At 44.5% G+C, this 12192-nt stretch overlaps 1 protein-coding gene across 1 annotated transcript; it reads left to right on the forward strand.

Annotated features, from left to right (window-relative positions):
* Positions 1 to 7175: 7175 nt before the first annotated feature.
* Positions 7176 to 8338, forward strand: LOC115080705 (galactoside 2-alpha-L-fucosyltransferase 2-like). The gene has a single exon (XM_029585065.1). It carries the CDS (start codon positions 7203 to 7205, stop codon positions 8286 to 8288), a length of 1086 nt encoding a protein of 361 aa, XP_029440925.1. The 5' UTR covers positions 7176 to 7202; the 3' UTR covers positions 8289 to 8338.
* The last annotated feature ends 3854 nt before the right edge of the window (positions 8339 to 12192 follow it).

The following is a 12192-nucleotide window of genomic DNA, read 5'->3' on the forward strand; positions in this document are numbered from 1 at the left end:
ACACTGTGGATCCATCAAGTCTAGTGGGCGTAATTAAAGAGGAGGCAGCAAAACACTGCACGGAGCGGCAGTAGCCACAGAGGCATTCACGGAGCGGGATGCCAGGGCCAGTAGTCGGTGTTCCACCTTCAGGCAGCAAAACACTGCACGGAGCGGCAGTAGCCACAGAGGCATTCACGGAGCGGGATGCCAGTGGCCAGTAGTCGGTGTTCCACCTTCAGGCAGCAAAACACTGCACGGAGTGGCAGTAGCCACAGAGGCATTCACGGAGCGGGATGCCAGTGGCCAGTGGTTGGTGTTCCGCCTTCACGGAGCCGAGGGATGGAGGGCTGCCATCTCCAAAAACAAAAACAAAAAACAAACAAAGCAGGGGTGGGTAAGAGTATGGGGTAAGGGTGTGGCCTGCTTGTTGCGGCGGTTGCTACCCCTGATTGAGCTGGATGTTCACTGGGATGCGGATACGGCGCTGCTCTCTGCATGGTGGAGAGGTGGAAGGGAGTTGGGGCCGGAGGGTGCTGGAAGCCAATAGTGACGGGTGGGAGGGAGAAAAGGGGGGGGGGGAATGGATAAACTGCGTGGCTTGCTGGGCAGACTGAATGGGCCGTTTGGTCTTCTTCTGCCGTCATTTCTATGTTTCTATGTTTCACTGTTATAGAAATGGGCATGTCACACAGTGTTAGCGGTTGAAATGGCTACCATGTGTCAGGACCATGCACAGTGGTCTTTGTACATTAGTTGGCTGTCTGTGTGGTATTTACAAGGACATTCCCAGTTAAATGTCCAACATGTTCGGCCTAAAACTACCTGTGATGTCTCACACTCATGAGGTTCTGCCTAACAGGTAGCTATGTACATACAGGTACAGATCCCATTCCCTAAATGTGTACAGGTAACGACAGTGAGCATATAATTTCGCTTCACCTGACAGTGTAGAATGTAGTTTGGAAGTGTGTGCCAAGGGTGCCCACAATACTGTCCTTCGAAGCTGGCAAAAGGTCATGGTGGTCTGACTGTCAGGTTGCACACTGTGCATAGTTCCCTTATTTAGTGATTCTTATATACCGCGGCACGTAAAGATATACATCACCTCGGTTTACAGTAAACAATAAATTAGCAACAGGCTTTACATACAACAGGCTTTACAGGATGTAAACAAATGACAGCAACAGGCTTTACATAAATAACGGATTTCAGGAGTACATAATATAACTCCTTTAACTATAGAGAACAAATGCATATTCTAATTCAATAACGAAGCAGGAGAGAAAACCTGTTAATGGCCTATTCCATTTGTTAAATGTCATTGCCCTGTCACATTGCAAGGTTTACAGAGTACATTATCCAAAGGTCTGCCTATTGGCTGTGTTGATAACATGCTGGCATGACAGGTGTCCGCTCATATCAATATGTTATTCTCCAGTTGCTGGACATAAAGCTATTACTTTAAGACCCTGCTGACACTGTGCATTAGTCACGTGGCACACCAGCCATACTGCAGCCTTAAGTTTCCTTAACACATCGTTCGTCTCATGCAGATCGAGAATTTACCATCCTTTCCATTGTCTTTGACAACATGACCAACTATACTATCCATATGTGTGCCGTAAATTACGTACGAGTCTGTACCCAGTGTCAGATCTTATTAAGCTGTAAGAATCAGCACCTGTGGTTGTTCCTTTATGACAACCATGACGTTTGAATACACAGCAACCTGTACTGGGTTATGCCAACAGAGATGAGCGTGATACGTAGGTACTGTTGTTATGAGTGCACCATGGTAACCCATCCACTTGTGCGAGGGCCCTGCACCTTTTGCCCCGGCCCCCTTTCTGTGCATGTTACAGAAGACTATAGGATGCTATCATGGTCTAGGTTCCTTTCACGGTAGAAATCATTTCCTGCTTTGAGGTAGTAGAAGCTGTCTGTAGCTCATGGCCCTCTGACAGTGCCCCAGTATATATTTCAATTGGCATTCTATTACTCAGCAGACACTGGGATTCTGCAAAAGCTGTCAATATACCCAGGTCACAATACAGTGTGACATACAGCATGCCTTCTTACTTGCTATCTGTATGGACTACATAACTTTGTTGTACAGCAACATAACTTGGATGTTGTGTCATACCCTTGTTTTGGATATGTCCAACCTTAAGAACATAAGAACATAAGAAAATGCCATACTGGGTCAGACCAAGGGTCCATCAAGCCCAGCATCCTGTTTCCAACAGTGGCCAATCCAGGCCATAAGAACCTGGCAAGTACCCAAAAACTAAGTCTATTCCATGTAACCATTGCTAATGGCAGTGGCTATTCTCTAAGTGAACTTAATAGCAGGTAATGGACTTCTCCTCCAAGAACTTATCCAATCCTTTTTTAAACACAGCTATACTAACTGCACGAACCACATTCTCTGGCAACAAATTCCAGAGTTTAATTGTGCGTTGAGTAAAAAAGAACTTTCTCCGATTAGTTTTAAATGTGCCCCATGCTAACTTCATGGAGTGTCCCCTAGTCTTTCTACTATCCGAAAGAGTAAATAACCGATTCACATCTACCCGTTCTAGACCTCTCATGATTTTAAACACCTCTATCATATCCCCCCTCAGTCGTCTCTTCTCCAAGCTGAAAAGTCCTAACCTCTTTAGTCTTTCCTCATAGGGGAGTTGTTCCATTCCCCTTATCATTTTGGTAGCCCTTCTCTGTACCTTCTCCATCGCAATTATATCTTTTTTGAGATGCGGCGACCAGAATTGTACACAGTATTCAAGGTGCAGTCTCACCATGGAGCGATACAGAGGCATTATGACATTTTCCGTTTTATTCATCATTCCTTTTCTAATAATTCCCAACATTCTGTTTGCTTTTTTGACTGCCGCAGCACACTGAACCGACGATTTCAATGTGTTATCCACTATGACACCTAGATCTCTTTCTTGGGTTGTAGCACCTAATATGGAACCCAACATCGTGTAATTATAGCATGGGTTATTTTTCCCTATATGCATCACCTTGCACATATCCACATTAAATTTCATCTGCCATTTGGATGCCCAATTTTCCAGTCTCACAAGGTCTTCCTGCAATTTATCACAATCTGCTTGTGATTTAACTACTCTGAACAATTTTGTGTCATCTGCAAATTTGATTATCTCACTCGTCGTATTTCTTTCCAGATCATTTATAAATATATTGAACAGTAAGGGTCCCAATACAGATCCCTGAGGCACTCCACTGTCCATTCCCTTCCACTGAGAAAATTGCCCATTTAATCCTACTCTCTGTTTCCTGTCTTTTAGCCAGTTTGCAATCCACGAAAGGACATCGCCACCTATCCCATGACTTTTTACTTTTCCTAGAAGCCTCTCATGAGGAACTTTGTCAAACGCCTTCTGAAAATCCAAGTATACTATATCTACCGGTTCACCTTTATCCACATGTTTATTAACTCCTTCAAAAAAGTGAAGCAGATTTGTGAGGCAAGACTTGCCCTGGGTAAAGCCATGCTGACTTTGTTCCATTAAACCATGTATTTCTATATGTTCTGTGATTTTGATGTTTAGAACACTTTCCACTATTTTTCCTGGCACTGAAGTCAGGCTAACCGGTCTGTAGTTTCCCGGATCGCCCCTGGAGCCCTTTTTAAATATTGGGGTTACATTTGCTATCCTCCAGTCTTCAGGTACAATGGATGATTTTAATGATAAGTTACAAATTTTTACTAATAGGTCTGAAATTTCATTTTTTAGTTCCTTCAGAACTCTGGGGTGTATACCATCCGGTCCAGGTGATTTACTACTCTTCAGTTTGTCAATCAGGCCTACCACATCTTCTAGGTTCACCGTGATTTGATTCAGTCCATCTGAATCATTACCCATGAAAACCTTCTCCATTACGGGTACCTCCCCAACATCCTCTTCAGTAAACACCGAAGCAAAGAAATCATTTAATCTTTCTGCGATGGCCTTATCTTTTCTAAGTGCCCCTTTAACCCCTCGATCATCTAACGGTCCAACTGACTCCCTCACAGGCTTTCTGCTTCGGATATATTTTTAAAAGTTTTTACTGTGAGTTTTTGCCTCTACAGCCAACTTCTTTTCAAATTCTCTCTTAGCCTGTCTTATCAATGTCTTACATTTAACTTGCCAATGTTTATGCTTTATCCTATTTTCTTCTGTTGGATCCTTCTTCCAATTTTTGAATGAAGATCTTTTGGCTAAAATAGCTTCTTTCACCTCCCCTTTTAACCATGCCGGTAATCGTTTTGCCTTCTTTCCACCTTTCTTAATGTGTGGAATACATCTGGACTGTGCTTCTAGAATGGTATTTTTTAACAATGACCACGCCTCTTGGACATTTTTTACTTTTGTAGCTGCTCCTTTCAGTTTTTTTCTAACAATTTTTCTCATTTTCTCATATTATATACTGTTCCCAGTATATACTGTTCCCAGTATATCATTTATTATATACTGTTCCCAGTATATCATTTTATCATATTATATACTGTTCCCAGTATACAGAAGTGTTGGTAGGGAATGTACACAGCTGTGTCACACAGGCGAATGAAAGGCACATAAACATTACTTCACATATGTCCAACTCTTAACAATACAGTAACACAATGAGAGCAGAGACACATCAATATGCCTAATTCAAGGTATGTGCAGTTTATTAACACATTTTGATCTTGCACTGCTGGCAATAATGGAAAGGTCTTAGGTTATCACAATCTGCAAGGTTAACGTAAGAAACATCCTAAATTGCATGTTAACTGAACAGCACTTTCATTTTGAACCTGTAACAAATATATATGCAAACAGCAGTATCACATATACAGGTATAGCTTGATAACCATACACCATAATCATGATTACTGTAAGAAAATATAGAGCCGTATTGCCAGTATTCAAAATGGCGCCTGCGCTCCTGACATATGGGAGCGCCGGCGCCATTTTGAATACTGGCAATACGGCCCGAGTGCAGGAGGTCGCTCTCGGACCCCCACTGGACTTTTGGCAAGTCTTGTGGGGGTCAGGAGGCCCTCCCCAAGCTGGCCAAAAGTCCCTGGGGGTCCAGCGGGGGTCCGGGAGCAATCTCCTGCACTCGTGCCGTTGGGTGCCAGGAACCAAAATGGCGCCAATAGCCTTGCCCTTACTATGTCACAGGGGCTACCGGTGCCATTGGTCAGCCCCTGTCACATGGTAGGAGCACAAGATGGCGCCAGCCATCCAGTGCTCCTACCATGTGACAGAATCCGGCCAATGGCACGGATACCCTGTCACAAGGTAAGGGCAAAGGACGGCCCGGTAGCCGTAGGACGGCCCGGAGGGGAGATCGCTCCCGGGACCCCTACTGGACCACCAGGTACCTGTAAAAAGGTTTTGGGGGGGGGAAGCTAAGGGGTTACTTTTAAAGAGTCGGGGTGGGTTTTTTGTTTATTGGCTGGGCAGCCGATAAACAAAATGCGATTGGGCCCGATAGAAAAAAACCCACATGTGAATCTGAACCGGAATCCGAACCGATTCCGGTTCCGATTCACATCTCTACTAGAAAGTGATCATCTAATGACAATATCTGTGTGGTTTTCACTATTGTGTTTGGGTCATTCCTTGTGAATGGCAAACATATTTATCCTGAATCCCAGATCTACCTCTCTACACTGGAAATTTCATCAGGAATCCAGTGCCAGATCTCGGCCTGCTTGTTTAATACCTGCTGCCTGGATGTCTCGCTGCCACTTTAAACTCAACGTGACCAAGACAGAGCTCTTTATCTTTCCCCCAAAACCCACCTCCCCTCTTCCTGCTTTCTCTATTTCTGGGGTTAACATTATCATTATCATCTTCCCAGTCTCCATGCCCCTTAAGCTAAGAGACAGAAACACATGTGCTTATAGTAAAAGATGTTACAGCAGGTCCCACAACCAAATAAGGGGAAAAGGAGTGAGCTGGTATTTAAAGGAATGCACGGAGCACCAGGGAAAACTCTCCTTGTGCCTTTCAGCATGTCAGTTTATCTCCCAGGTCCTCATTTACCCACTAAGATTGTAAGCTCTTAAGGGCAGGGGCTTCTTGTGCCTGATTTCTATATATGCTGTGAGCCACCTTGAGTATTAATGGGAGTAAAAATCCAAATTCATTATGAGGATTATGCCTTCTGTTGGGACAACAGAACAAGATAGGCAACACAGAAAGTACACATTAACAGAATACCTCTCGGTCTCACACACACTCACAAAATACAGAAGAAGAGACTACAAATTATAAATAGAAATATGCAAACAAAAACGGAACTCTTGTCTATGCCAACCTCACCCCCCTTCCTTCCCTGCTCACAGCAGGACAGGAGGGAAAGAAAACAGAAGGAGAGGGGGCTGGGTTAGGAAACAGAGCGACTCCTCCTTTGCTCTGCTCTGTCCACTCTAACCTCATCACTCCCCTCCCCCCAGTGTTTTCTGCAAGACAGAAATGGAGGCGGGAGGGGGCTGAATTTGGGAGTAAAATGACTTGTTCTTGGTCTGCTGTCTCCACTCTCATCTCACACCTCTTCCCTTCTGTTTCCTGGAGGAGCAGGAAGCAGAGGCCCTGTCAATAACTGCTGCAGGAGGTAACTGTCTAGCCTACAGAATGGCATAAGTCAGCCCTAGGTAGGCGAGAAAAGGATTGCTTGATTGATTGATTAAAAATGTCTTAGATACTGCCTACACAAATACATTATAGATCTAAGCGGTTTACAAAAAATGCCCACACACAAATTCAATCATTGCAAACAAATTAGAAGCTGAAAATGACAAAGAGATAAAAAATAAATAAATATACAAGTGGAAACAGAGATGGAGAGTTAAAGAATTGGGCATATGGTTAAAAAGGTATAGGTTAAAAGGGAGAAGAATGCGGAGGTTGACGGGGTATGGGTGGGGAAAAGCTTTAGTTTTCTGGAAGTGTTTTAGACCAATAAGGGAATGGTTGGAAGGTAATAAGCACAGCTCAGGCTTCCACAGCTAGGTTGCCTCTGCAGGGTCAGAGGCCACCAGCCTGTTTTCAGCAAGGGTTCCATTTTTAAGAAGACAACTTGCTTAGCTCCTCCTCCTCTTCTCCTTGGAATCTTGGCTGAAACTCTATAGTCATGTGACCAGTTATGTTTTTTATTTTTCTTTCTTAGGCCATCCACAGATCTTGGTGAAGTGGAAAATTGCAGCTTTCAAGATGTCCCAGAAGAGTTACATCCTTGGGTTCTTCCTTCTGGCCATCTTTTCCCTAACCATAATCTTTCAGTTAAATAATAAGCGGATCCAGCAACACAGAAGAGTGCTCCTGGATGCCCTATGCAAAGGCCTCAAGTCCCAAACTATAGAGGACAGTAACAAGACCAAGGAATGGAAGACCAAGAAGAAAAGTGATGGCATATGGACAGTGAACTCCAGTGGCCGTTTGGGCAACCAAATGGGACAGTATGCCACTTTGTTTGCCTTGGCCAAGTTCAACAGCCATGAGGCCTACATACAGCAAGCAACCTACAACTGGCTGGCCCCTATCTTCAAGATCAGCCTACCAGTGCTACAGCAGGATGTGGTTGGTAAGATTCCCTGGAGGAACTACTGGGTCCATGACTGGATGTCAGAGGAGTACAAACACATTGAAGGGAATTATGTGAAATTTACTGGCTACCCCTGTTCATGGACTTTCTACCACCACATCCGAGAGGAAATCCTCAAAGAGTTCACCTTCCATGACTTCATCAGGGATGAGACCAACAAGTATTTAGAGGATGTGAAAGGGAGCAGGAGGAATGCCACCTTCATTGGGGTCCACGTGCGAAGGGGGGACTACCTCCGTGTCATGCCCAACTCTTGGAAAGGGGTGGTGGCAGACAAGGCTTACCTGGAGAAGGCAATGGATTATTTCCGTATTAAGTATCAGGAGCCTGTCTTCATAGTGACCAGCAATGGAATAGGTTGGTGTAAGGAGAATATTAACGCTTCCAGAGGAGATGTCTACTTTTCTGGGGATGGGGTGGAGTCCTCACCTGGGAAGGACTTTGCCCTTCTTGCTCACTGCAATCACACCATCATGACTATTGGCACCTTTGGCTATTGGGCAGGTTACCTGGCTGGAGGGGAGACCGTTTACCTCACCAACTTCACTCTCCCAGACTCTCGATTCTTGAAGGTTTTCCATTATGATGCTGCCTTTCTACCAGAATGGATCGGGATCCCCGCTGACCTATCACCTCTTCTCCTTGAACTGGCAAAGAAAGAAGACACTCTCAGAAATAGTTCTACCTCTTCATAGGCACCCCCAGACTTCAAACAACATCCATGAAAGAAACTCTGGTATATTTATTGGAAATGTTTGTACTGTGAAATATCAACAAATGCTAAGCAATGAAATTAAAGTTTCTGAAAGAAGACCCCAGGCAGGCCTGGATTTGTCAGTAGGTATATTAGGCCTGTGCCTAGGGTGGCAGAAATCTGGGGGCAGCAGGCTGGCTGAAGATTTACTGCCTTCCAGCTGTGCTGAATCTTACTCAGCAGACAACACGGTCCCTGCTTTCTGATCCATTCCCTCCCTTCCCAGGCAGCTGCAGACAACAGGAGGGGGAAGGGGTGGGGCAGACAGCAACAAGATCAGTTTAGGGGGAACTGACTTGGGAATGAGAAGGGGCCAGCTGTGGGAGAGAGAGAGGGGAATGGGGAGTCAGTCAGTTAGTCTGTCTGTCTATACCGGATTGGGTGAGAGGTTAGAGAGGGCATGCAAGGGACAGCAGGATTAGAACACAGTAGGAACAGCTGTTTCCTCCTCATCCTCACCACCTCCTTCTGCTGCAATTCACATCCACTCTTCTTGTATTCCCTATAACACAGTTTGCTTATTAATAATAATAATAATAATAATAATAATAATAATAAAATGTAAGCAATTCTCCTAGTACTGTTTAGATAACTGGAAATAAATCCAATAGTTATCTAAAAATTAACTATAACACAACAAATGTCTATACTTGTTTCTGAGTATATCTACTCTCCATAAATGGTTTCTTGCCAAATTAACTCATAAGAAAAACTTCCAGCACAAAGAAACGTCTTTTCCCCTCAGCCCAAAATAACACTGCAGGTAATGTCCTACCTCATGATCATCCATTTCTCTCTCTTTCTCCCCAAAACAAAGAAAGCCCATCTCTCTTCTTTCTAGATTTCAAAGAGACAAATGTGATTAGTTAATATAGTTCATTAGTACTCGATCCCTTGCCTGTTACTGGATACAGGGATGAATAAGAAATGTATCACTTAAGTTATAAGACAAAAGTCTACCATTCACCAGTTTGAATTTCAAGAGTGTCTGATATATAATGCAGTGATCCAGAAGCTGTATAGCTCCTGAAGCAAACTGTGGATTCTCTGCAGGCTGTGATGGCTTTTATTGGAGCAATGGATGCATTATCCAAAAATGTTATACAAGAGCTATTGAGACCACATAAGACCTGCCTTTAGATATGAATAATGTTTCTGATGTGACATCTGAAGAAGAGACTTCTGTGGTTTCAAAAGTTCATGTATAACATTTTTAGATTATTTATTTATTTAAAAAACATGTTATACCGGTATTTGGGTATTACCATCATATCTGTTTACAATATAGAAAACAATAATAACAATATAATATAAAGCAATATAAAAGAGTTACTAATAGTCTAATATAAAAACAAAACTCAAATCTATAGCTTCATTCATGCATTATTACATTATTAAAATACAAGTTTCATTTAAACTTCATTCATGCATGTAACCAATCATACCATAGTTCATACCATAGCTCTTATATAATCAATCATACCATAGCTCTTAACAAGCTAATCTGCTGCAATAATCTCTGCTGCTCTCCTGGAACTATGCTTTTCCAATCTCAAAAGCCTGTTGGGATAACCAGGTTTTAATTTTTTTCTTAAATTGTGCTGCATTTGGCTCCAATCTCAATTCGGCAGGTAAAGTATTCCATATTGTGGGGCCAGCTAGAAATAACGCCTTTTCTCTTACCGATGTCAACTTGGCAGATACCAAACATTGGGTTGATAAAAGGCCCTTGTTGGCCGATCTTAAATTTCTCTGTGGTACATGTAGCCTTATTGCTGCGTTCAACCATTCTACCGTTTCATTATGGATAGCCTTATGTAAGATGTTTAACACTTTATATTGCTCTCTTTGTTCTATTGGGAGCCAGTGTAGTTCAGCCAGCACGGGAGTAATATGTTGTTTTCTATTTGTTCCAGTAAGTATTCCCGCGGCTGAATTTTGCATTATTTGAAGAGGACGTATGGTGGTATTGGGCAAACCTAACAGTAATGCATTACAATAGTCTGTAGATGAAAATATTAAGGCCTGCAGTACGGTTCTAAATTCTTTTTCTTCAGTAAAAATTGTCTGAATCTGCCTAAAATCCCATGATTAGAATGATAAGAAGGTGGCACTGTGGGTTAATCTGAAAAGAGGGACTGGAATATCTATTTATACTGGTGTAATATACCGACCTCCATCACAGACAGAGGGGATGGTATAGATTTAATGGAGGATATGCATGTTGTGAAAGGGGAGGTGCTGTTGCTAGGGGACTTCAATCTGCCAGATGGGGACTGGGACATCCCAGCTGCAGTATCTTCTAGAAGCTGGGAGATCCTGGATTCTCTGCAAAGAGAACTGTTCTGTCAACTTGTAACAGAACCCACATGGGAGGGGGCGATACTGGACCTGCTGCTTACCAATGGGGACAGTGTTTGCCTAAAGCCCAGAGGTCAACACCAAGGCTGTCTCTCCATCCCCCCAGTGGCTATAATCATCTTGGATAGCATGTTTTATCAAGCGGGAGGTTACGTTTTAATAAATGAAATAATAAATTAAATCCTTCACGCTGTGCTGAGCTGCCCTGCTGTGGCTTATGCTCAGGAATTTGTTGCCTTTGTTTCTTGACCTTCCCTCAGAGCACCAAGGTGTTATGACTAGAGAGGTGGACCCTTGGTCCGGCGAGGAATGTAGACCCCTCGTCGGTGGGCGAGGCCAATCACGAATGTTCCTGGAGGTACTAGAAGAAGATCTGGATGCAGGCGCCTCCTGCAGGTCGTTTAGTCCAGATAGCTGGCGCCTCCAGCAGGTCGAGCGAATAGAGATGAGCACCTCCGGTGGGTCGTGAAACTGAAGCTGGCGCCTCCAGCAGGTCGTGGAAACTGAAGAAGTAACAAAGTAGTCCAGAGAATCAGAGCCCACTCCAGTGGTATAACGCCCTGCAGCCAGTCCAGGGTCAAGAGCCAGAAGAAACCACAGCCAGTCCAGGAGTCCAGAAACAAAGAGAGTCCGCAGCCAATCCAGAAGTCAGGAGCCAAACAGGAATGAAAGCCAGTCCAGGGATCAAACACAGAAGCAAGCAGGAACCGGAACCAAACAACACTGGAGCCACGAAGCCGAGGCAAGGTCTGAGGCCCCAGACCTTGCCTTAAGTAGTGCAGGGAAGCTGGAGACAACAGGAAGAAACCCCCTACTTCCTGTAGGGGTTCCTTTAAGGCCGGGCACTAGCTGCCCGCGTGGGCCTAAGAGAACCTCAGGGGGCGTGGCCTAGCCACGTCGAAGATGCGGCGGCCATCTTGGAAGGCAGCAACGCTGCCTCGGAGGCAGCCTTCGACAATGGCCCCGATGAAGCGGAGGTGAGTGACCGGCCCCCCGGTCGTGGTTCGCCGCGACTGGCGGTCACAACAGTACCCCCTCCTTTAGGCCTCCCCCTAGAAGGCTTGGGCTTCCCAGGGTGACTGATGTGGAAATTTTTGAGGAGATCCTTGTCCAAGATGTTCGTAGCAGGCTCCCATGAATTCTCCTCAGGGCCGAATCCTTCCCAGGCCAGCAGATACTCCCATTGATGACCTCGCCTACGGACATCAAGAACTTCTCGAACTTGATAAGTATCATCTTCCGCCCTTACAGAAGAAGAGACAGGAACCTTCTGGGAGGACCAGTTGAGAATCAAGGGCTTTAGAAGAGAAACATGAAACAAGTTATGAATGCGTAGAGTAGCTGGGAGGCGCAAACGATAAGTTACGGGTCCCAATTGCTTGACTACCGGGAAGGGACCAATGTACCGAGGAGCCAGACGCATCGAGGGAACCCGTAGACGAATATGTCTGGTACTGAGCCAGACCTTGTCCCCAGGATGAAAG

This window comes from Rhinatrema bivittatum, chromosome 19 (assembly GCF_901001135.1).
Source record: "Rhinatrema bivittatum chromosome 19, aRhiBiv1.1, whole genome shotgun sequence".
Lineage (NCBI taxonomy): Eukaryota > Metazoa > Chordata > Amphibia > Gymnophiona > Rhinatrematidae > Rhinatrema > Rhinatrema bivittatum.

What these genes read in the sequence shown, in the direction of transcription:
- LOC115080705 (XM_029585065.1), top strand. Translation starts at nt 7,203, where the DNA reads ATGTCCCAGAAGAGTTACATCCTTGGGTTCTTCCTTCTGGCCATCTTT.